At 43.0% G+C, this 26279-nt stretch overlaps 1 protein-coding gene across 2 annotated transcripts; it reads left to right on the forward strand.

Annotated features, from left to right (window-relative positions):
* The first annotated feature begins 415 nt into the window (after window positions 1-415).
* LOC123724486 (dynein regulatory complex subunit 6) lies at window positions 416-26279 on the forward strand. Of its 2 annotated transcripts, none has more exons than XM_045688266.1 (15): window positions 416-540; window positions 4463-4558; window positions 4770-4905; window positions 17103-17155; window positions 21098-21198; window positions 23077-23206; window positions 23623-23724; window positions 23874-23994; window positions 24440-24602; window positions 24699-24818; window positions 24904-25030; window positions 25118-25201; window positions 25341-25475; window positions 25546-25709; window positions 25890-26279. In XM_045688266.1, the coding sequence occupies exons 1-15, from the start codon at window positions 460-462 to the stop codon at window positions 26071-26073; spliced, it is 1797 nt and encodes a 598-aa protein (XP_045544222.1). In that variant the 5' UTR covers window positions 416-459; the 3' UTR covers window positions 26074-26279. The 2 variants fall into 2 exon arrangements, with proteins under 2 accessions (XP_045544222.1, XP_045544223.1); XM_045688267.1 differs by having other exon boundaries at window positions 23626-23724.

The following is a 26279-nucleotide window of genomic DNA, read 5'->3' on the forward strand; positions in this document are numbered from 1 at the left end:
CTCAATACATGAAAAGCAAAACACAATCATAAAAACCACACCTTCAGTAAAATGGTCTCCTAACAGCCTTAAAGGGTACAATTATTCCTATTTTAAAGTGCATTGGAGATCATTCCACACATAAGGTGCAAAATGACTAAAAGCAGATCTACCAGAGTTAGCCATCCCTGAGACCGGGGCTGGTATCTCAATAAGTTAACAAGGTAAGGTACGAGCGGAAGTTTAAACAGGAGGGCTTGATAAACAAAAAGAGTGCAATGCATTGGTCTACAAGACTTCAGAGAGGGCCAATCTACTATCTGATACAGAGTGCAGTGATGTGTACTGAACCTATCGCCCGTAATAGAGCGTAGTGTGCTATAATAAACTGCGTCCCATGGCTTCAATACAGTGGCAGCTGCATTCATATAGACAATGTAATGTGTGTGTTGTCAGAGACTGGAGAATGGTCTGTTGGAGATGAGCAGTAAGGACTCTGACGTTGCCATTGAAGAGGGACATGACGGACTCTCACTGCTACCTTGCAAGCTCTCAATAAAGGTACTCCTCTCTCTCTCTCTCTCTCTCGCTCTTACTGTCTCCCTCATGCTCACTTGCTAAACCTGCCTCCTCTTCTTTCTCACCCTACATTCTTATGAGTCACATGTCCACCCCAGGTATCCTGAGTTTTCTTCTATAACTGTCAGATTCATTGTTTGTGAAGATTCCTAGCCTTCATGGGCAGTTAACCCTGAGGTCACCTCTATTGCATGCATCATGACTTATGATGACCCCAGTCTTTGTCCCTTCTAAGGCCACATGAGGGTGGTTCCATATGATTTCAGTCACTTTCTGACTGCACCTCTTTTGATTTGAACAAAACCTTCCATAGATGTTTGTCCATGGTAGAACCACAAAGATGGTTGAAGGTCCACACATCAGAGAATGTTGACTTGAATGGGAATACACATTGTTTTGAATTAAACTGTCAGTCTTCCATAGGAAACCTATTTAAATCACAGAAGTATAGATAAAAGAATAGACATTCCCATTCAAGTTGACATTCAATGGTGGGTGGACTGGCAGCCATCTTTCTGGTAGTAATTGAAACGTCAATTTAAATATCAGTGGTGTACCAGCTGATAGGCAGAATCTACCACACACCCAAAGCTGATTTGTGATGGTGCTGTAGGCAAAAGGCAAAACTGGAGAAACAGGAAAAAGTCTCTGCACACTACCAAATATATTTTAATTATAGCTGAGCAGTGAGTCAAAGGTAATTACAGACCTGTGGTAATCTAAAAGTACCCAAAAGGGCCACTAGATGTCATAATATCATATAGAAATACAGGACACAACAGAACATGTTATACTGTAGATGTATTTCTACTAGAACAAAACATGTACCCAACATTGTTTCTCCAACGACCCTCTCCAACCAGCTAAATTGCAGTGGTCTGAAGGGAGAGGTCCATTCTATGAATTTAGTTTCTATGATTGAAATGACACCCACCCTGTATTCAAGAGAATGCTGTGTCTCAACCAATGACGAGCACAACGCAAACACTTAAGACAATGTAAAATATACTACAACATATGTGAAAATGAAAAAAAAGATCTGAGTTTACCTGTGTTAAGAGAATTTATGTTAAAGGTTAAGAAATGACTTCATTTTTATAAATAAAAAATAAATACAAATTCAATAAATTATTAAATAGCTTGACAACCCTGTTTGTAAGCTTTAAAATGATATCAAACTCAACCCTTTATATTTTTCAGTGATGAAGATATGGAAGTCTCATGGTAGGGTGGGGTATGCAAAATGGGTCAACTTTGAGCACCTCTATTCCTGAATGTTTAGGCTTTCTGGTCCAAAACGTCACTTTCTGACCACTTCTAGAATAGGCAAACATGTTCGGAAGGTTTCGTTAAAGGCCCAGTGCAGTCAAACTTGATTTACCTGTGTTTGATGTTTCCACATTGAGGTTGGACTAATACTGTGAAATTTCGAAAATTATGATAATGCACTTTTAGTGTAAGAGCCGTTTGAAAAGACCGCCTGAAATTTCTGCCTGTTTTGGTGGGATGGAGTTTTGGCCTGCCTGGTGACATCACCAGGCGGAATATTAGTTAATAGACTAATAAGAAAGTGAGTTCCAAACCTCTCTGCCACTAACAGCTAGTTTTCAGTTCTTTGTCTGTTTTGTCTGTGACCACCCCTGTAGGCATCTAGCAGTTATGGCTTATTTCTTGGCAGTGATTACTATGCTGTTTTTATCAAACATCTCGCCCAAGAAATATTACTGGGACATGACTATGTTTCGGAAAGGAGCACAGCTCCTAAATGCTTTGTTGACATTCAGTATTTTTTGTCTGTTTGTAAAGGCAAAATCAAAATAATTGTGGGAAAATAGCAAGAGGAATGGGGGCAGAGAGATTGTTCTGCAGTCTTTTCTTCATATGAAATGGATTCAGATTAACTCACAATCGCATTGCAAAGGGCATAAATGGTATGGGTGAAACGTTTGAATTGACTTGCAGTAAATCAAGGCCTACAGTGGGGGAAAAAAGTATTTGATCCCCTGCTGATTTTGTACGTTTGCCCACTTACAAAGAAATGATCAGTCTATAATTTTAATGGTAGGTTTTATTTGAACAGTGAGAGACAGAATAACAACAACAAAAATCCAGAAAACCATGTCAAAAATTGTATAAAATGATTTGCATTTTAATGAGGAAAATCAGTATTTGACACCTCTGCAAAACATGACTTAGTACTTGGTGGCAAAACCCTTGTTGGCAATCACAGAGGTCAGACGTTTCTTGTAGTTGGTCACCAGGTTTGCACACATCTCAGGAGGGATTTTGTCCCACTCCTCTTTGCAGATCTTCTCCAAGTCATTACGGTTTCGAGGCTGACGTTTGGCAACTCGAACCTTCAGCTCCCTCCACAGATTTTCTATGGGATTAAGGTCTGGAGACTGGCTAGGCCACTCCAGGACCTTAATGTGCTTCTTCTTGAGCCACTCCTTTGTTGCCTTGGCCGTGTGTTTTGGGTCATTGTCATGCTGGAATACCCATCCACGACCCATTTTCAATGTCCTGGCTGAGGGAAGGAGGTTCTCACCCAAGATTTGACAGTACATGGCCCCGTCAAATGATGCGGTGAAGTTGTCCTGTCCCCTTAGCAGAAAAACACCCCCAAAGCATAATGTTTCCACCTCCATGTTTGACGGTGGAGATGGTGTTCTTGGGGTCATAGGCAGCATTCCTCCTCCTCCAAACACGGCGAGTTGAGTTGATGCCAAAGAGCTCCATTTTGGTCTCATCTGACCACAACACTTTCACCAGTTGTCCTCTGAATCATTCAGATGTTCATTGGCAAACTTTAGACGGGCATGTATATGTATTCTTGAGCAGGGGGACCTTGAGGGGCGCTGCAGGATTTCAGTCCTTCACGGCGTAGTGTGTTACCAATTGTTTTCTTGGTGACTATGGTCCCAGCTGCCTTGAGATCATTGACAAGATCCTCCCGTGTAGTTCTGGGCTGATTCCTCACTGTTCTCATGATCATTGCAACCCCACGAGGTGAGATCTTGCATGGAGCCCCAGGCCGAGGGATCTTGCCAGTTCTTTTGTGTTTCTTCCATTTGCGAATAATCGCACCAAATGTTGTCACCTTCTCACCAAGCTGCTTGGCGATGGTCTTGTAGCCCATTCCAGCCTTGTGTACGTCTACAATCTTGTCCCTGACATCCTTGGAGAGCTCTTTGGTCTTGGCCATGGTGGAGAGTTTGGAATCTGATTGATTGATTGCTTCTGTGGACAGGAGTCTTTTTTACAGGTAACAAGCTGCGGTTAGGAGCACTCCCTTTAAGAGTGTGCTCCTAATCTCAGCTCGTTACCTGTATAAAAGACAACTGGGAGCCAGAAATCTTTCTGATTGAGAGGGGGTCATACTTATTTCCCTCATTAAAATGCAAATCAATTTATAACATTTTTGACATGCGTTTTCTCGATATTTTTGTTGTTATTCTGTCTCTCACTGTTCAAATAAACCTACCATTAAAATTATAGACTGATCCTTTCTTTATCAGTGGGCAAACGTACAAAATCAGCAGGGGATCAAATACTTTTTTTCCCCCACTGTATGCTGCAGTGTTGTGTTGCGAATGAAAAGTGGTAGATGTGTCATCAGATTTTTTGGTTTTGGTAAAATCTGACATTGTTCTGAAATGACACCCAATAGCCTTGTAGTTAATTTGATAGGAAATAGGGTATACTTTCAGATGCAGCCATGCATAACATCTTTCAACACCAGATTGACTGAACAGTTGCTATGGCAGTGGTCACTAACCCAGGTCCTGGAGAGCTACAAGCTAGGTCGTAAAAATATCTCTATCTTCAACCTAGGCTACAGGGTGTGTAGGTTCCAGTGCTGGGTTGGTGACAACTGTTCCATCATAGTATTCTGTTTGGTCAGGTCTTCCAGAGTCTAGACGTAGGAGACCTGCTGAAATGTGCAGAAGTGTGTCGGACCTGGAAGGCCATCGCTCAGTCCTGCTCACTGTGGAGTCGGGTCAGTATAGCACACACACCACAATCACAGGTACTGAAATTACCATAAACATTTAATGTAACATTAACTAATTTTTGTCAGTGATTTAACTCTTATGTCTACTACATGTTCCACGGTACATTCAGGTCTAATATATCCCTTGTGTATTGTTACCTGTTGAGTCCGGATGTGTCCTGTAATGTTTCCTCCAACGTTTGTCTCTGAATGACAGATCAGTTTCTCTGTGGAGAGGGACTGGATCACAGACCGCATCGTGGAACAGATCCTACAGAAGTACCGGCCGTTTGTAGTTCACCTTAACATGCGTGGATGCACCTCTCTACAGTGGCCCAGCTTCAAATGTATCAGTGAGTACTAGCATACACACACAGACATACACACACACACGCATGGGTGTAAAGATTACATACCTGCACGCAAGCCTATGCACACACACTAACACACATACAACAAAAAACAAAACAATTACGTAAATGTGATTGTGTTTCATTTCACAGCTACATGTACATTCAAATTACTCTACCAATATAACATTTCTGTCATCTCTAAATCATCTGAAAAAAAACAGCACTGACAAAGCAGGAACAACAATATTAAAACAAAGTTAGTTTCACCATCTGATACAGACTAAATTTAAATGATCTATAAAATAAGACTAAAACGTATTTAAAGAGCCACTGAACACACTGATTGGCACGTGTTTTTCTGTTGCTCATTAGAAAAACAAGATTTCAGTCTTGGAGGTGTTTCCAGCCCGATTCCGTGTTTGGTTAATTATGTTATTCCCCCAACCCTATTTCACTTCTTCAAAATCCCCAGAATGAACGTAAGATAACTCTCAAAAATCTGTAAATAATTTTTATGTTTTTGCCGAGGATGTTTTAGTTGCGCAATTTTACATCTACAGTTGAAGTCGGAAGTTTACATAAACTTAGATTGGAGTCATAAAACTCCTTTTTCAACCCCTCCACAAATTTCTTGTTAACAAACGATAGTTTTGGCAAGTTGGTTAGGACATCTACTTTGTGCATGACACAAGTAATTTTTCCAACAATTGTTTACAGACAGATTATTTCACTTATAATTCACTGTATTACAATTTCAGTGGGTCAGAAGTTTACATACACTAAGTTGACTGTGCCTTTAAACAGCTTGGAAAATTCCAGAAAATTATATCATGGCTTTAGAAGCTTCTGATAGGCTAATTGACATAATTTGAGTCAATTGGATGTGTACCTGTGGATGTATTTCAAGGCCTACCTTCAAACTCAGTGCCTCTTTGCTTGACATCATGGGAAAATCAAAAGAAATCGCTCAGAAAAAAAATTGTAGACCTACACAAGTCTGGTTCATCAGACAATTTCCAAATGCCTGAAGGTACCACGTTCATCTGTACAAACAATAGTACGCAAGTATAAACACCATGGGACCACGCAGCCGTCATACCGCTTAGGAAGGAGACGCATTCTGTCTCCTGGAGATGAACGTACTTTGGTGAGAAAAATGCAAATCAATCCCAGAACAACAGCTTGTGAAGATGATGGAGGAAACAGGTACAAAAGTATCTATATCCACAGTAAAACTAGTCCTATATCGACATAACCTGAAAGGCCGCTCAGCAAGGAAGAAGCCACTGCTTTAAAACCGCCATAAAAAGCCAGACTACGGTTTGCAACTGCACATGGTGACAAAGATCGTACTTTTTGGAGAAATGTACTCTGGTCTGATGAAACAAAAATATAATTGTTTGGCCATAATGACTATCGTTATGTTTGGTCGAAAAAGGGGAGGCTTGCAGGCTGGGGGTGCTTTGCTGCAGGAGGGACTGGTGCACTTCACAAAATAGATGGTGTCATGAGGCAGGAAAACTATGTGGATATATTAAAGCAACATCTCAAGACATCAGTCAGGAATTTAAAGCTTGGTCGCAAATGGGTCTTCCAAAAGGAAGTGACCCAAAGCATACTTCCAAAGTTGTGGCAAAATGGCTTAAGGACAACAAAGTCAAGGTATTGGAGTGGCCATCACAAAGCCCTGACCTCAATCCCATAGAAAATGTGTGGGCAGAACTGAAAAAGTGTGTGCGAGCAAGGAGGACTACAAACCTGATTCAGTTACACCAGCTCTGTCAGGAGGAATGGGGCAAAATTCACCCAACTTATTGTGGGAAGCTTGTGGAATGCTACCCAAAACGTTTGACCCAAGTTAAACAATTTAAAGGCAATGCTACCAAATACTAATTGAGTGTATGTAAACTTCTGACCCACTGGGAATGTGATGAAAGAAATAAAAGCTGAAATAAATCATTCTCTACTATTATTCTGACATTTCACATTGTTAAAATAAAGTGGTGATTGTAACTGAATTTTTACTAGGATTAAATGTCAGGAATTGTGAAAAACTGAGTTTAAATGTAATTGGCTAAGGTGTATGTAAACTTCCGACTTCAACTGTAACTAAGGTGTTTGGTGCAGTATTTCTCAAGTAAAACAATGCAGGACGTGTTGTCTTATGTAAACAGTCGGCGCTGCTGAGCAGGTCTGTCTATTATATTGGATAGAGAGCAGTCACCACAGTTGTTCACCCCCACGTTAGTGGGCAAATGGACATTGTCAAATCAAAACCCAAATTTCATTTACCTGTTGTAACGCATGGATTTTCCAAATTCTGTTTTTGACGAGACTTTATGACCAAAATGTTCCTATTTACACTTTGTAGTCAAGTTTGACACTAGAATAACTGTTTCTGATTCATATCAATGCCGTTTTCAAAGGGATTCATTGCTTTTTAAAGGCAGTCGCTCTTTAAAGATGTTTAAGACGTCAGTCATTCCATCCTTCGGTGGTTGTTTAATTCAATCTAGTGATGCAGTATTTCGGCGGTCCTTTCAGATGTGCCGGCTCCACCTCCTCCTCCTCTAGCACCCCTGCAACACCATAGCTGTGTTCCACAACTCCGGATCTGTCTGGCCGTAATCTTTCTGGCCGTATTCTGTCTGATTGTGTTCTGTCTGGCCGCAGGCTCTGTTGTAGGAGTGGACGCAATCCTCCACACTCTTTCCTCCAAGTTTGGGAGGGGGGTGGCACAGCAGGCCAGAGTGGGTCACCCCTGGGTGCAGATGTAGCCAGTACACCAGGTAGTGGATGCTGGAATGTTGATTTATTTATTTCATGGTTTATTTATGAGGGACAAGGGATTTTGAACCATTGACACATTGAATGATCCATGGTCAAATGCATTGTACCCATAATGCGTTAGTTTTTAGCTAATGTTAATAGTAGTACTACCCACCTGTAGTTACAGACCCAGGGGTTTCCCCCAGCCTTAGCAGGGACAGGAAATAGAGGTCTTCTAGAACGCCATAGTTAAAGAAGTGCAGGCTGTTGTTGGACTGGTCAAACTCACGAAGGTGGAGGAGGCCAGACAGGTAGGCTGAGAGAGAGAGAGAGAGAGAGAGAGAGAGAGAGAGAGAGAAGGAGAGGAAATCATTATTATCATCAATAGTAAGGTCAAACTAATAATTTCTTCCCTTTTTAAGTACTTCCAAAACTGTCCTGTGGACGAGCATTATACAATCAATTCATAACAGAACGTTCATATGTTTCTCATGGCTATCATAGTGAATAGTAAACATATGGTTGTCATTGATCTATGGATTTGGAATATTCTACCCCTCAGGGCCTTGAGATGTGGCCTCTCTGACTCTCACACATTAGAGGTTGATAATCAGGCTTTGTCTTTGTCTCTCTGTGTCTCTCTGTCTCTCTCTCGCCATCTCTCTCTCTCTCTCTCTCACTCACTCACTCACTCACTCACTCACTCACTCACTCACACACACCTGTTTCTATGTCTTCCAGGTTGTTGTGTCTGAGATTGAGTGACCTCAGGCTGCTGGCCTCCACAAAGACTCTGGCCATTGGGCGCCGGAGGGAATTTTGGGACAGGTCCATGTGAACCATCTCCCCTGGGATGTCTGCAGGAACCTCAGTCAGATCTAAAGACAGGGGGCGATAACAGAGAGAGTTTATGGGTGATAGTCAGTCTCTGTAAATAGTTTTTCCAAATAGTTTTTCCTCTTTAACAGATTGGCATGGAACAAGATAACTATAGTTAAAAAACTCATCCTGGAAGAGGGACAGATGGACAAATAACTGTCAGAGGAACAGTTTGAAACTCTGTCCTCTGCTTGTCTGTGTGATGCATCTGCTGGGATCCTGACAATGGCTCAGTCCTGGGTTTAAACTTGTACTGGTTCAGTTTATTACCAAATTAAATTAAGCCATTGTTTTGTTATTGTTTCAGAAGGACTGTATTCTGTTAATGCGTCTGATTTATTAGGTACACCCATCTAGTACTGGGTTGGATCCGCCTTTGCCTCCAGAACAGCCTGAATTCTTCTGGGCATGGAAACGTTAGTCAGTTGGTATCAAGGGACCTAACGTGTGCCAGGAAACATTCCCCACAACATTACACCACCACCACCACCAGCCTGTACTGTTGACACCAGGCAGAATGGGACCATGGACTACTGCTGCTTACGCCAAATCCTGCCTTTGTCATCAGCATGACGCAATGGGAACAAGGATTCGTCGGACTAGGCAATGTTTTTCCACTCCTTAATTTTCCAGTGTTGGTGATCACTTCTTCTTGTTTTTCGCTGATAGGAGTGGAACCCGGTGTGGTGGTCTGCTGCAATAGCCCACCCGTGACAAAGACTGACGAGTTGTGGGTTCCGAGATGCCGTTCTGCACACCACTGTTGTACTGCTCCGTAATTTGCCTGTTTGTGGCCCGCCTGTTAACTTGCACGATTCTTGCCATTCTCCTTCAACCTCTCATCAATGAGCTGTTTTCGCCAACAGGACTGCCGCTGACTGGATATTTTTGTTTGTCTCACCATTCTCATTAAACCCAAGACACTGTCGTGCGTGAAAAAGCCCAGGAGGCTAGTCGTTTCTGAGATATTGGAACCGGCGTGCCTGGCACCAACGATCATACCATGCTCATAGTTACTTAGGTCACTCGTTTTGCCTATTCTAACATTCAATTGAAACTACCTGAATGCCTTTTTGCCTGTCTGCCTGCTTTTTATATAGAAAGTCACGGCCATGTGACTCACTGTCTGCAGTAGCACACCATTTTCGTGATCGGGGGGTGTATCTAATAAACTGGCCACTGAGTGTATACAGAGTGAGAGTGGGGGAAGAGAGTTGATGTCTCTAGCTCTGTCGAGTGGCGCAGCGGTCTAAGGCACTGCATCTTAGTGCAAGAGGTGTCACTACAGTCCCGGGTTCAAATCCAGGCTGTTTCACATCCGGTCCCATAAGGCAGCGCACAGTTGGCCCAGCGTCGTCCAGGTTTGGCCGGGGTAGGTCGTCATGGTAAATAAGAATTTTTTTCTTAACTGACTTGGCTAGTTAAATAAAGGTTAAATGTTTTTTAAAAATGACTCCTCGGAGGAATGGGGTTTGTCATTCCTGTGGTGTGACGTGGCCTATGAGATAAAAAACACATCTGTCACACAAACTCACATGTACACACACTTACTCGTGTTTTCGTTCTAACCTGCTTGCCGACTAAGTAAATTGATGTAATTATGGTAATCCACATCTGAAGGGAATTTTCAGAGAAACACAAACATGAGTCTGGACAAAAACATGCTCAGAGACATAAACCTTTAATAACTCCCTACAGTCTAAGCCCTGTCTAAGCCGGGGGAGGGGTGGGAGGGATTCTACTAAGCTATATGAAATTGTTTTAAGAAGGATAATTTACTGTACCAGTCAAAAGGTTGGACACACCTACTCATACCAGGGTTTTTATATTTATTATTTTCTACATTGTAGAATAATAGTGAAGACATCAAAACTAGGAAATAACACATAAAGAATCATGTGTTAAACAAATCAAAATATATTTTATAACTGAGATTCTTCAAAGTAGCCACCCTTTGCTTTGATGACAGCTTTGCACACTTGGCATTCTCTCAACCAGCTTAATAAGGTGTGGAATGGAATGCATTTAAATTAACAGGTGTGCCTTGTTAAAAGTTCATTTGTGGAATTTCTTTCCTCCTTAATGTGTTTGAGACAATCAGTTGTGTTGTGACAAGGTAGGGGTGGTATACAGAGGATATATCACACCCTAATCAGTTTCACCTGTCCTCATTATTGTCTCCACCCCTCCAGGTATCGCTTGTTTTCCCCAGTGTATTTATCCCTGTGTTTCCCGTCTCTGTGCTAGTTCATCTTGTATGTTTCAAGTCAACCAGCGTTTTCCCCCGTACTCCTGCCTTTGCTATTCTCTTTTTCTAGTCCTCACAGTTTTGACCCTTGCCTATTCTGGACTCTGTACCTGCCTGCCTGACCATTCTGCCTGCCTTGACCATGAGCCTTTCTGCCACTCTGTACCTCCTGGACTCTGATCTGGTTTTTACCTTTTGCCTGTCCACAATCATTCTCTTGCCTACTCCTTTTGGATTATTAAACATTGTAAGACTCCAACCATCTGCTTCCTGTGTCTGCATCTGGGTCTCGCCTTGTGTCATGATAGGATAGCCCTATTTGGTAAAAGACCAAGTCCATATTATGGCAAGAACAGCTTAAATAAGCAAAGATAAACAACAGTCCATCATTACTTTAAGACATGAAGGTCAGTCAATACGGAAAACTTCCAGAACTTTGAATGCAAAACCCATCAAGCGCTATGATGAAACTGGCTCTCATGAGGACTGCCACAGGAAAGGAAGACCCAGAGTTACCTCTGCTGCAGAGGATAAGTTCATTAGAGTTACCAGCCTCAGATATTGCAGCCCAAATAAATGCTTTGGAGTTCAAGTAACAGACACATCTCAACATCAACTGTTCAGAGGAGACTGCGTGAATCAGGCCTTCATGGTCAAATTGCTGCAAAGAAACCACTACTAAGGACACCAATAAGAAGAGACTTGCTTGGGCCAAGAAACACGAGCAATGGACATTAGACCGGTGGAAATTTGTCCTTTGGTCTGGAATCCAAATTTGAGATTTTTGGTTCTAACTGCCGTGTCTTTGTGAGACGCGATGTGGGTGAACGGATGATCTCCGCATGTGTATTTCCCACCGTAAAGCATGGAGGAGGAGGTGTTATGGTGTGGGAGTGCTTTGCTGGTGATACTGTCTGTGATTTATTTAGAACTCAAGGCACACTTAACCCGCATGGCTACCACAGCATTCTGCAGCGATACTCCATCCCATCTGGTTTGGACTTAGTGGGACTATTATTTGTTTTTCAACAGGACAATGACCCAACACACCTCCAGGCTGTGTAAGGGCTATTTTACCAAGAAGGAGAGTGATGTAGTGCTGCATCAGATGACCTGGCCTCCACAATCCCCAAACCTCAACCCAATTGAGATGGTTTGGGATGAGTCAGACCGCAGAGTGAAGGAAAAGCAGCCAGCAAGTGCTCAGCATATGTGGGAACTCCTTCAAGACTGTTGGAAAAGCATTCCTGATGAAGCTGGTTGAGAGAATACCAAGAGTGTGCAAAGCTGTCATCAAGGCAAAGGGTGGCTATTTGAAGAATCTCCAGTATAAAATATATTTGGATTTGTTTAACAGTTGTTTGGTTACTACATTATTACATATGTTATTTCATAGTTTTGATGTCTTCACTATTATTCTACAATGTAGAAAATAGTACAAATAAAGAAAAACCCTTGAGTTAGTAGGTGTTCTAAAACGTTTGACTGGTAGTGTAGATAGTTAGGTAAAGATCAGACTACCATAGTGCAACCATTTTACTCACATATGCGCCTAAATATTTTGCTGTGCGACCTGGAATTTTAATTGAGGAGCACCCGTAACCGTATCCGTGCCCTCCATGACGGGGTCTTTTCTGGCTTCGAGGGCTTGATAAGTCTGGGCCTGCAGCAGAACCAGATCTCAGTGTTGGAGGAGGGTGTGTTCCTGGGCCTGACCCGCCTCGCCACCCTCCTGCTGCAGCACAACCGTCTGGGCATGCTCAGGACTGGGACTGGAACATGTCAGAGGGTTCAACAGATGTGTCCCAAATTATGTCAGTTGGTATTGGTAGAAATTAGTAGCACTATACTTCATATGAAGGACAGAGGAGGGTTGCAGGTTGACAGTGTCTGATATTTACATTTACATTTAAGTCATTTAGCAGACGCTCTTATCCAGAGCGACTTACAAATTGGTGGATTCACCTTATGATATCCAGTGGAACAACCACTTTACAATAGTACATCTTTAGGGAGGGGGGGGGGGGGTTAGAAGGATTACTTTATCCTATCCTAGGTATTCCTTAAAGAGGTGGGGTTTCAGGTGTCTCCGGAAGGTGGTGATTGACTCCGCTGTCCTGGCGTCGTGAGGGAGCTTGTTCCACCATTGGGGTGCCAGAGCAGCGAACAGTTTTGACTGGGCTGAGCGGGAACTGTGCTTCCTCAGAGGTAGGGAGGCGAGCAGGCCAGAGGTGGATGAACGCAGTGCCCTTGTTTGGGTGTAGGGCCTGATCAGAGCCTGAAGGTACGGAGGTGCCGTTCCCTTCACAGCTCCGTAGGCAAGCACCATGGTCTTGTAGCGGATGCGAGCTTCAACAGGAAGCCAGTGGAGAGAGCGGAGGAGCGGGGTGACGCGAGAGAACTTGGGAAGGTTGAACACCAGACGGGTTGCGGCGTTCTGGATGAGTTGTAGGGGTTTAATGGCACAGGCAGGGAGCCCAGCCAACAGCGAGTTGCAGTAATCCAGACGGGGAGATGACAAGTGCCTGGATTAGGACCTGCGCCGCTTCCTGTGTGAGGCAGGGTCGTACTCTGCGAATGTTGTAGAGCATGAACCTACAGGATCGGGTCACCGCCTTGATGTTAGTAGAGAACGACAGGGTGTTGTCCAGGGTCACTCCAAGGTTCTTAGCACTCTGGGAGGAGGACACAATGGAGTTGTCAACCGTGATGGCGAGATCATGGAATGGGCAGTCCTTCCCCGGGAGGAAGAGCAGCTCCGTCTTGCCGAGGTTCAGCTTGAGGTGGTGATCCGTCATCCACACTGATATGTCTGCCAGACATGCAGAGATGCGATTCGCCACCTGGTTATCAGAAGGGGGAAAGGAGAAGATTAATTGTGTGTCGTCTGCATAGCAATGGTAGGGAGAGACCATGTGAGGATATGACAGAGCCAAGTGACTTGGTGTATAGCGAGAATAGGAGAGGGCCTAGAACAGAGCCCTGGGGACACCAGTGGTGAGAGCACGTGGTGCGGAGACAGATTCTCACCACGCCACCTGGTAGGAGCGACCTGTCAGGTAGGACGCAATCCAAGCGTGGGCCGCTGGAGATGCCCAACTCGGAGAGGGTGGAGAGGAGGATCTGATGGTTCACCGTATCAAAGGCAGCAGATAGGTCTAGGAGGATGAGAGCAGAGGAGAGAGAGTTAGCTTTAGCAGTGCGGAGAGCCTCCGTGACACAGAGAAGAGCAGTCTCAGTTGAATGACCAGTCTTGAAACCTGACTGATTTGGATCGAGAAGGTCATTCTGAGAGAGATAGCAGGAGAGCTGGCCAAGGACGGCACGTTCAAGAGTTTTGGAGAGAAAAGAAAGAAGGGATACTGGTCTGTAGTTGTTGACATCGGAGGGATCGAGTGTAGGTTTTTTCAGAAGGGGTGCAACTCTCGCTCTCTTGAAGACGGGAGGGACGTAGCCAGCGGTCAAGGATGAGTTGATGAGCGAGGTGAGGTAAGGGAGAAGGTCTCCGGAAATGGTCTGGAGAAGAGAGGAGGGGATAGGGTCAAGCGGACAGGTTGTTGGGCAGCCGGCCGTCACAAGACGGCAGATTTCATCTGGAGAGAGAGGGGAGAAAGAGGTCAAATCACAGGGTAGGGCTGATGGGATTCAGCTGCTTTCCCTGCAAAGAGGGAGAGAGGGGGAAAGATGGAGTAGGGAGAGAGCGAGTGACTGGGAAAGAGAGAAAGTGGACAGAATGTAAACAAATGATGACATCGAAGTAACTGTCTAGTGAAAATCTCACTTTTAAAAGTTCATATTCTGTTAACTTATACCCAAATAATGTTGTTGACTCATTCTATACTCGTATTTGTGGCCAAAGCATAAATTAGAGAAAAAAACATACAAATGGTTCCTATTACCTTATAGAGGATGACGTCATCCTCCTGAGGAGAATGAGCTGGCCAATCAGCGGTCTACTTGCATGAATATTTTTAATGACTGGTATACTCCCACACCATTCTGTTGTTCAAATCAAATTTTATTTGTCACATATACATGTTTAGAAGGACACATGTTTAATTGGGATACACCTGCACCATTCCAACACAGAAAAGCTGCATTTTAACATACTTAATTACTATTTCCTGGAAGGAAACTATTTCACTCATATTGTAATTAATTATAGGTCTTATTTCATTATTTTTTAAATTTTTTATTTCACCTTTATTTAACCAGGTAGGCTAGTTGAGAACAAGTTCTCATTTGCAACTGCGACCTGGCCAAGATAAAGCATAGTAATTCGACACATACAAAAACAGAGTTACACATGGAATAAACAAAACATACAGTCAATAATACAGTAGAACAAAAGAAAACAAAAAGTCTATATTCAGTGAGTGCAAATGAGGTAAGTTAAGGCAATAAATAGGCCATGGTGGCGAAGTAATTACAATTTTGCAATTAAACACTGGAATGGTAGTTGTGCAGAAGATGAATGTGCAAGTAGAGATACTGGGGTGCAAAGGAGCAAGTTAAATAAATACAGTATGGGGATGAGGTAAGTAGATAGATGGGCTGTTTACAGATGGGCTATGTACAGGTGCAGTGATCTGTGACCTGCTCTGACAGCTGGTGCTTAAAGCTAGCGAGGGAGATATGAGTCTCCAGCTTCAGAGATTTTTGCAGTTCGTTCCAGTCATTGGCAGCAGAGAACTGGAAGGAAAGACGACCAAAGGGGGAATTGGCTTTGGGGGTGACCAGTGAGATATACCTGCTGGAGCACGTGCTACGAGTGGGTGCTGCTATGGTGACCAGTGAGCTGAGATAAGGCGGGGCTTTACCTAGCAGAGACTTGTAGATGACCTGTAGCCAGTGGGTTTGGCGACGAGTATGAAGCGAAGGCCAACCAACAAGAGCGTACAGGTCGCAATGGTGGGTAGTGTATGGGGCTTTGGTGACAAAACGGATGGCACTGTGATAGACTGCATCCAGTTTGTTGAGTAGAGTGTTGGAGGCTATTTTATAGATGACATCACCGAAGTCGAGGATCGGTAGGATGGTCAGTTTTACGAGGGTATGTTTGGCAGCATGAGTGAAGGATGCTTTGTTGCGATATAGGAAGCCGATTCTAGATTTAATTTTGGATTGGAGATGCTTAATGTGAGTCTGGAAGGAGAGTTTACAGTCTAACCAGACACCCAGGTATTTGTAATTGTCCACGTATTCTAAGTCAGAGCCGTCCAGAGTAGTGATGCTGGACGGGCGAGCAGGTGTGGGAAGTGATCGATTGAATAGCATGCATTTAGTTTTACTTGCGTTTAAGAGCAGTTGGAGGCCACGGAAGGAGAGTTGTATGGTATTGAAGCTCGTCTGGAGGTTAGTTAACACAGTGTCCAAAGAGGGGTCAGAAGTATACAGAATGGTGTCGTCTGCGTAGAGGTGGATCAGAGAATCACCAGCAGCAAGAGCAACATCATTGATAGAAATCTAGAACCACTGGAGAGTTACTTTGAAGCATCACAATGATTAAATTGCAATATCTGGAATATTGTTTGATGTACATTCCTGCATTTAGCTTATTTAGCTTACAGTGTGTGACAGTAAATTCAGTTGACAGCATGAAGTCAATGTGTGTGGGAGATAAATAACTAATAAATAACTCTCACATTGACCTGGTGACTTACATATACCACAGACCCCTCGCAAGCCAAGTAGTCAAGTCTAGGACCAAAAGGCTCCTTAACAGCTTCTACCCCCAAGCAATAAGACTGCTGAACAATTAATCAAATGGCCACCGGACCATTGACCCCTCCCTCCTACATTGACCCCTACCTACATGTACAAATTACCTCTAATCTGTACCCCCTCACACTGACTCGGTACCGGTACCCCCCTGTTTATAGCCTTGTTATTGTTATGTTATTGTCTTACTTTTTATTATTTTTCACTAGTTTATTTAGTAAATATTTTCTTAACTCTTCTTGAACTGCACTGTTGGTTAAGGGCTTGTAAGTAAGCATTTCACTGTAAGGTCTACACTTGTTGTATTCGGCACATGTGACAAATAAAGTTTGATTTGATTTGAAATACAGTGTTGTACTCTATCATTTATGGGCTTGTTGACTTTGAACCAAGTTCAAAGATGCTTTTCATATAAACGTCCTTAAATATTCCTCACAATCTGTGATTTGTTTGTTGGTGCGTGTTTATGTGCATTTGCACTTGAGTATATGATTTAAAATAAAGAACACACATCTGGAAACATCCTAATGTTTCTGCTGCTACTTTTCTGTCTCTCTCTTTGTATCCCTCTCTTTCCCAGGTGAATGCAGAAACCTACAGGAGCTGAACCTGTCAGAGTGTTTCAACATTAAAGTGAGTAATGGCCAGGTCTACTCACGGGTACAAACTACCCTCTTATCTTCCAGAAGTGAAATAAAACCCAACTGTAGAACAGAAGGGAAAAATTCAGCAAATCTCCCTTTCATCTTTAGTTGATATGCGTTTCATTAATTCTGTCCATAGCAGTGATGGAATGTCACTGTTCTGAAGCTCATCACCACTCATAAAGAGAAAGTTGAAGTCAGATTATGAAATCAGGGCTCAGGTGGAGGGTGGAATTGCTTCTCGTATAATGTGATTTACAGTTACGATTCATCTCTACTGATTACACAACATTCTTCAAATAACATAAAATGCCTATGGATAATATGAACATTTTCTACATTAAACATTTTGTCAAGTGCCTTCACTTCAGAAAGTATTCATACCTTTTGACTTTTTCCACATTTTGTGTTACAGCCTGAATTTAAAATGTATTATATTGAGATGTTGTGTCACTGGCCTACACACAATACCCCATAATTTCAAAGTGTAGTTATGTTTTTAGAAATGTTTACAAATTAATACAAAATATAAAGCTGAAATGTCTTGAGTTAATAAGTATTCAACCCCTTTGTTATGGCAGTGGTGTGTATTCATGGATACCAAGGGAAGCCAGGCTTCCCCAAATATTTGACCAGTAAAAACCAACAATTATATAATCACTTATCTTTCTGTGTTTTCATAATTTTCCATCAATTCGCAAGTGTCTGAATCTCACAGGAGAAATGGTCCGAGCGAGGTAAACAGCGCCCCTCTCTCTCAGTATGTGTAGCCCATGTGTCTGATGCTGTCTGGGATAAAGAGTATGACATATACTACTTGTTTTATACATATACTACTTGTTTTTGTAAGAAGTGTTGACATGCTGAATGCACCGAGGTGTCTGTTTAAACTACTGGCACACAGCTCAGACACCCATGCATACCCCACAAGTCATGCCAACAGAGGTCTCTTCACAATCCCCAAATCAACAGACAATGGGAGGGGCACAGTACTACATAGAGCCATGACTACATGGAACTCTACTCCACATCAGACAACTGATGCAAGCAGTAGAATATATATAAAAATATGATGCAAGCAAAAAATCGATATAAAAAATACACCTTATGGAACAGCGGTGACTGTGAAGGGAGACACACACACACACACACAGGAACAGACATGCATATGCACACATGCTAGAACACACACACGTACAGTATGAGTCAAAAGTTTGGACACACCTACTCATTCCAGGATTTTTCTTTATTTTTACTATTTCTCAATTGTAGAATAATAGTGAAGACATCAAAACTATGAAATAACACATATGGAATCATGTAGTAACCAAAAAAAACAAATCAAAATATATTTTAGATTTTAGATTCTTCAAAGTAGCCACCCTTTGCCTTGATGACAGTTTTGTACACTCTTGGCATTCTCTCAACCAGCTTCATGAGGTAGTCACCTGGAATGTATTTCAATTAACAGGTGTGTCTTGTTAAAAGTTAATTTGTGGAATTTATTTCCTTAATACGTTTGAGACAAGGTTGTGTTGTGACAAGGTAGGGGTGGTATACCGAAGATATCCCTATTTGGTAAAATACCAAGTCCATATTGTGGCAAGAACAGCTCAAATAAGCAAAGAGAAATGACAGTCCATCATTACTTTAAGACATGAAGGTCAGTCAATCTGGACAATTTCAAGAACTTTTTAAGTTTCTTCAAATGCAGTCGCAAAAATCATCAAGCGCTATGATGAAACTGGCTCTTATAAGGACCGCCACAGAAAGGAAGACCCAGAGTTACCTCTGCTGCAGAGCATAAGTTCATTAGAGTTACAAGATTCAGAAATTAAAGCCTTGATAAATGCTTCACAGAGTTCAAGTAACAGATACATCTCAACATCAACTGTTCAGAGGAGACTGCGTTAATCAGGCCTTCATGGTCGAATTGTTGCAAAGAAACCACAGGACACCAATAAGAAGATGAGACTTGCTTAGGCCAAGAAACATGAGCAATTGACATTAGACTGGTGGAAACCTGTCCTTTGGTCTGATGAGTCTAAATGTTTGATTTTTGGTTCCAACCACTGTGTCTTTGTGAGACGCAGAGTAGGTGAACAGATGATCTCCGCATGTGGGGTTCCCACCATGAAGCATGGAGGAGGAGGTGTGATGATGTGGTGGCGCTTTGCTGGTGACACTGTCAGTGATTTCTGCTGCAATACACCATCCCATCTGGTTTGCGCTTAGTGGGACTATCATTTGTTTTTCAACAGTACAATGACCCAAACCACTCTTCCAGGTTGTGTAAGGGCTATTTGACCAAGGAGAGGGATTGAGTGCTGCATCAGATGATCTGGCCTTCACAATCACTCGACCTCAATTCAATTGAGATGGTTTGGGATGAGTTGGACCACAGAGTGTGAAGGAAAAGCAGCCAACAAGTGCTCAGCATATGTGGGAACTCCTTCAAGATTGTTGGAAAAGCATTCCAGGTGAAGCTGGTTGAGAGAATGCCAAGAGTGTGCAAAGCTGTCATCAAGGCAAAGGGTGGCTACTTTGAAGAATCTAAAATCTAAAATAGTGAAGAGGCGACTCCGGGATGCTAGCCTTCTAGGCAGAGTTCCTCTGTCCAGTGTCTGTGTTCTTTTGCCCATCTTAATCTTTTATTTTTATTGGCCAGTCTGAGATATGGCTTTTCTTTGCAACTCTGCCTAGAAGGCCAGCATCCCGGAGCCGCCTCTTCACTGTTGACGTTGAGACTGGTGTTTTGCGGGTACTATTTAATGAAGCTGCCAGTTAAGGACGTGTGAGGCGTCTGTTTCTCAAACTAATGTACTTGTCCTCCTGCTCAATTGTGCACCGGGGCCTCCCACTCCTCTTTCTATTCTGGTTAGAGACAGTTTGCTCTGTTCTGTGAAGGGAGTAGTGCACATCATTGTATGAGATCTTCAGTTTCTTGGCAATTTCTCCCGTGGAATAGCCTTCATTTCTCAGGACAAGAATTGACTGACGAGTTTCAGACAAAAGTTATTTGTTTCTGGCCATTTTGAGCCTGTAACCGAACCCACAAATGCTGATGCTCCAGATACTCAACTAGTCTAAAGAAGGACAGTTTTATTGCTTCTTTAATTTGAACAACAGTTTTCAGCTGTACTAACATAATTGCAAAAGGCTTTTCTAATGATCAATTAGCCTTTTAAAATGATAAACTTGGATTAGCTAACACAACGTGCCATTGGAACATAGGAGTGATGGTTGCTGATAATGGACCTCTGTATGGCTATGCAGATATTCCCTAAAAAAATCTGCCATTTCCAGCTACAATAGTCATTTAAAACATTAACAATATATACATTGCATTTCTGATCAATTTGATATTATTTTAATGGTTAAAAAAAAATGCTTTTCTTTCAAAAACATGGACATTTCTAAGTGAACCCAAACTTTTGAACTGTATTGTATGTAAATTAGATATTTATGTATTTCATTTTCAATAAATGTGAAAAAAATTCTGAAAACTTGTTTTCTCTTTGTCATTATGGAGTATTGCGTGTATATGGGTGAGATAAAAAATATATATATATTTAATCAGGCTGTAATACAACAAAATGTGGAATAAGTCAAGGGGTACCAGGCTCATCTAGGTGGTTGCAGCTGTTGGTGATTTTCTTTACATGCCTTTGGCCACAGCTGAGTACCATGAAAAATATATTGTTGTTAGTTTAGTGGTCTTGTTTGTTTTTAGATTTGATTGGATAACACTGTCTATGAGATGTATAAAGAACTCTGAGGGCTCATTTGAATGTGCTATGAGCTGTTATGCATGCTTATATAGTCATATAATGCTATAATATGTGTGATATGTGATAGGACCAGAGGCACTATAAATGTAAAATACACAGATGGTTTGAATAAAATGTAGCCTTGTGTTGTCCTTCACCAGGATGAGATGGTGTGTATGATTCTAGAAGGCTGCCCCACTCTGCTCTACCTGAACCTGTCCTTCTCATATGTGGCCAACGGGACTCTCAGAGAGCTCTCCAGGTAAACACTCATAGACCACAGATACTCCAGTGATGGAAAATGTTTCCCATTTCATTAGAACACAGTGTAGGCACAGTAAAGCAATTGTTTCATGTCCCAAACACATTTTGGGTTAATGTCAGTTGCTGCTTTTACCACCTCTTGTCCGCAAAGCCATTATAAGGGCCTGTTATTGGCCCAAGCAGACAGAGCCTGTACTGTGTCTATCTCTGTCTTTGCCTGTCTGTCTGTCTCTTTCCCATCTCCTAATCTTAACCATTTGGGTCTCTCTCATCTCCTAAGCTTAACCATTTGGGTCTCTCATCTCCTAAACTTAACCATTTGGGTCTCTCATCTCCTAAACTTAACCATTTGGGTCTCTCTCATCTCCTCATCTAAACCATTTGGGTCTCTCTCTCTCATCTCCTAATCTAAACCATTTGGGTCTCTCTCATCTCCTAATCTAAACCATTTGGGTCTCTCTCTCTCATCTCCTAATCTAAACCATTTGGGTCTCTCTCTCTCATCTCCTAATCTAAACCATTTGGGTCTATCTCTCATCTCCTAATCTAAACCATTTGGGTCTATCTCTCATCTCCTAATCTAAACCATTTGGGTCTCTCTCATCTCCTAATCTAAACCATTTGGGTCTCTCTCTCTCATCTCCTAATCTAAACCATTTGGGTCTCTCTCTCTCATCTCCTAATCTAAACCATTTGGGTCTCTCTCTCATCTCCTAATCTAAACCATTTGGGTCTATCTCTCATCTCCTAATCTAAACCATTTGGGTCTATCTCTCATCTCCTAATCTAAACCATTTGGATCTCTCTCTCTCATCTCCTAATCTAAACCATTTGGGTCTCTCTCTCTCATCTCCTAATCTAAACCATTTGGGTCTCTCTCTCATCTCCTAATCTAAACCATTTGGGTCTCTCTCTCTCATCTCCTAATCTAAACCATTTGGGTCTTTCTCTCTTTCTCTCTCTTCTGAATGGAAAATAGTCACTTAAATCCCAGGCCATAGCTATTACTCATGTCATAATCAGTTAGGATTACCCAATACTGTTATCCCAGTGATGTAGTGGGATTATGTGGCACGACGAAACAGAAATACTGAGAGGAACAGAGAAAGAAACAGATTGAGAAATAGAGAAATCAAATGTTTGTGTGAGCGCATGTGCGCATGCAGGACTGTTTCTTTGTATCCTTTGTATCCAAAGAATGTTACACCTGAAAGCAATTCCATAGGCTCAGTTTTCTTTTAAACCTTATGAGCTTATAGACTAGAAATCATTGGAACCTAGCAGTGTGAAAATGCTTCACAGACCTGGCTGAGAATTAACCTGGAGAAATAGTCTTATTTCAGTTCAATTGCAAAGACTTTCAACCCTCAGCTGCTGCTGTCAACATATTCCTACACGCCGCTCTCTCTCTATGGCAGTTCCCTTCTCTCCTCTCTGTCTCTTTGTCCATCCTTCATCTCTGCTGTTCTTGTGGGATTTCTCTTGATTAACAATGTCTAAACTTAGGTTTCGAAATAAAAGATTCTCCCAATCAGATGCTACAGTCAATTGACAACTCTGCCTACCTCACATCTCACCAACCCTCTCAACCCCTTTCCTGACATCCTACCTTGGTAGTTCAACTGCTGCAACCCGGCCAGATGTCAAATAATCATTCATATCCTCACTATCCAACCCCCCACACCTTCACAAACTGAAGATTGTGAGACTTGAACTAGTGAATCAGGCCGATAACAGACTGTAGGTGCACAATTGGCTTTAGAAATACTCTGGAGTATTACTTTTCCAATACAAATCATGGAACTTTAGCTAATACACAGCCAGTTGTTGCCCAGTACTACTCACATATTGATCTTAAACCCCTCTGTCTGTCCAGGAGCTGCCTAAACCTGCAGTTCCTGAGTCTAGCATGCTGCCGTAGGTTCACTGATAAAGGCTTACAGTACCTGGCCTCAGGGAAGGGCTGCCACAAGCTCATCCACCTTGACCTCTCTGGCTGCACTCAGGTCAGTTCCTATGGTCCTCTCTGATCTGTATGTCGCCTCTTCTATCTGCTTCAACTGTATCCAGATCAGTTTGTGTGCTCCTCTCTTCTCCAACACGTCTGTGTCCTCTGCTACCCGGCTGTACTGAAGTCAGTTTGTGTGCTCCTCTCCTACAAGTCTGTAGGTTGATACTGGGATTTGAGAGAGGTTCTCTCTCTGATTCTAAGAGAGAAGGAGGTGGCTACAGCTAACACACTGGTTTTAGATTACAACAGTCACCAAAAAAGTGCTGGCCAGCGTTGGTTGAACTCTGCTGAGAGAGAGAGAGAGAGAGAGAGACCTGTTTGTTTTAAATTACAAACTGTACACACTCTCCATCTCTCTCTCACCCACCTACCTACTCTCTAATGTACTCTGTGTGTGGTGTTTTGTCCCAGCAGATCTCAGTGGAAGGTTTCAGGTACATAGCAGCGGGCTGCCCTCTACTCCAGCAGATAGTCTTCAATGACATGCCTACTCTGTCAGACAGCTGTGTGCTGGTACGTATGGAGCTACCAGACAACTCATTTAGGCTCTGGCAAAAATTATTGCTATCAATAGGGAGTAAGACCATATTTTAAACCTCCATTGGCTACCTGTGTCATTAATGAGTGAATGGACTGCCACTTAGTCTGGTTTCTTCCAATAGGAGCTGGCCTCTAAGTGTCACTCTCTGTCTGCCATCTCCCTATGGGACACGCCCCATCTCTCAGACTCCGCCTTCAAAGCCATCGCTGAGGTGGCCAACCTCACCAAGTTCAGTGTTGATGGTGAGTGTGTGTGCATGAGTGCGTGTCATGTTCCATGTCTATTAGTGTTCTTTATTTGTCTTGGCAACAATCATTGTGGTGAGTCTCGTTGCCAGGGTGACGTCTACAGGGGCTCTGATTGGGTGACTGAGTGAGGCGCTAGACCTCATTTCATGTGATTGGTCTGTGACATCAAACCATGATGCAGCAGCCAGCAGGTCATGTAGTTGGTCAAACCTGAAACCTTTGCTATCCTCTAACTCTTGGCATTATACAGTGCTGTATCTGGCACAAGTCACTGTTAAGTGATTAGCCAATCATTATAGCTCTTCAGCCAAAGGAGATGGTCAGTTTGTTTCTGAGGATGTGATTAGTCATGTAAGACAAATGGTTCAAGGGCAGTATCAACACACACACTTTGTTTGTTATGGTGCATGTTATGACAGTTGTCCGTGTGTTTTTGTAGGTAACAGTCGTATGTCAGACATCAGTTGGAGGGCTCTGTGTCGTAGTTCTCCAGGCCTTACGAGGCTCCATGCTGCTGACTGCCCTAGAATGACTGACTCCAGCCTAAAGTCTATGGGCGCCCTCAAAAACCTGGTCTACCTCAACATCTCACACTGCAGCAGGTGTGTGTCTGTGCGAGTGTGTTCTGTCTCTACGTTAGATGATATCGGGCTGCGCTACCTGACTGCTTGTGTGTGTGCGCCTGTGTGTGTTCGTAGGGTGAGTGACATGGGGCTGCGGTACCTGACTGAGGGGCCTTCTGCCTCTAAACTGAGGGAGCTGAATCTGAGCAACTGCAGCCGCATCAACGACTTAGCTATCATGAGGGTGGCTCAGAAGTAAGGTCATATAAAAACTCACACACACGCACCCACAGACATGCACGCACACACTGACAGACTGGCATGGTGTGTGTGTGTACAGGTGCAGTAAGCTGAACCACCTGAGTGTGTCTTACTGTGATAACCTGTCTAATTCTGGTCTGGAGTGGCTCAGTAGCTGTTCCTCTCTCCTCTCTCTGGACATCAGTGGCTGCAACATCATGGACCAGGTAATGCTCCCATACATTGCCGTGTAGGTGTGTCGTATTACAGTTGGCTATCTAAAAACACTCCAACAACACAACTTATGTTTTCAGGGGCTGATTGCTCTAGGTGGGAACCCTGGCCTGAAGAAGCTGGTTGCCTCTGAGTGTGTCTGGATTACTGACATTGGTATAGAGGTACTCTTTACTTTGTGTTCTGCAGTCTGCACAGTACCTTTTGACTGTCTGTGATACCTCATTGAAAGAGTGTTAAAGGAATTCACTTCTTAAAGTAACCCTCCTCCTCTTCTCTCTCCTGCTCTCCCTGTGAAAGCAGAAGTTCTGCAGGCAGGCGAGAGGTCTGGAGTATATGGACGTGTCTCACTGTGTAGCTCTATCTGACCAGGCCATCAAGGCTCTGTCCTTCTACTGCAGGACTATAGTCACGTTACGCATGCCTGGCTGCCCAAAGGTATTCACACACACAAACAAACAATATTACCAAAATATCTTGCCTATTGTCTATGTACTTCCCCTATCAGATGACAGACCTGGCGGTACAGTACCTGACAGTAGGGCGTCACTTCCTGAGAGAGCTGGACGTGAGTGGCTGTGTTCTCCTGACTGATCGCACACCACGCTTCCTACAGACAGGCTGCCCACAGCTCAACACCATCAACATGGTCTACTGCAGGGGAATATCCAAGTAAAACACACATACACACACTTCAACTGAAATGAAATGTCCAGAAACTAAAGATGTAACACTGGGTGCAAAGTAACTGTGTGTGTGTGTGTGTGTGTGTGTGTGTGTGTGTGTGTGTGTGTGTGTGTGTGTGTGTGTGTGTGTGTGTGTGTGTGTGTGTGTGTGTGTGTGTGTGTGTAGGCAGGCGGCTCTGAGGCTCCAGCCCTGTGTTGAGAAGTGGGAGCACAGTAACGATGACGCCCCCTACTGGTTCGGCTATGACAGTCTTGGCCAGCTGCTGCAGCCAATCGGACGACCCGACAAGATCCAGGACACCTGGGAGGAAGAGGAGCCAGCACCAAGAAACAACAAAAGAGGAATTTGATAAAGGCCTGTGGAGAGGACTACGAATACACAGCATGAATACACACAGTCCATGCAGACAAACAAACGCACAAGGACTTAGTTTATACAGTACACACACAACCTCGCAATCTACGGTAAATCAAATCCCTAACATATACACTGCACCTTTCATTAACTCTAGCTCAGATATCAAGCATCGGAAAGGAATGGCCAAAGATTAACAAC

This window comes from Salmo salar, chromosome ssa10, assembly GCF_905237065.1.
Source record: "Salmo salar chromosome ssa10, Ssal_v3.1, whole genome shotgun sequence".
NCBI lineage: Eukaryota > Metazoa > Chordata > Actinopteri > Salmoniformes > Salmonidae > Salmo > Salmo salar.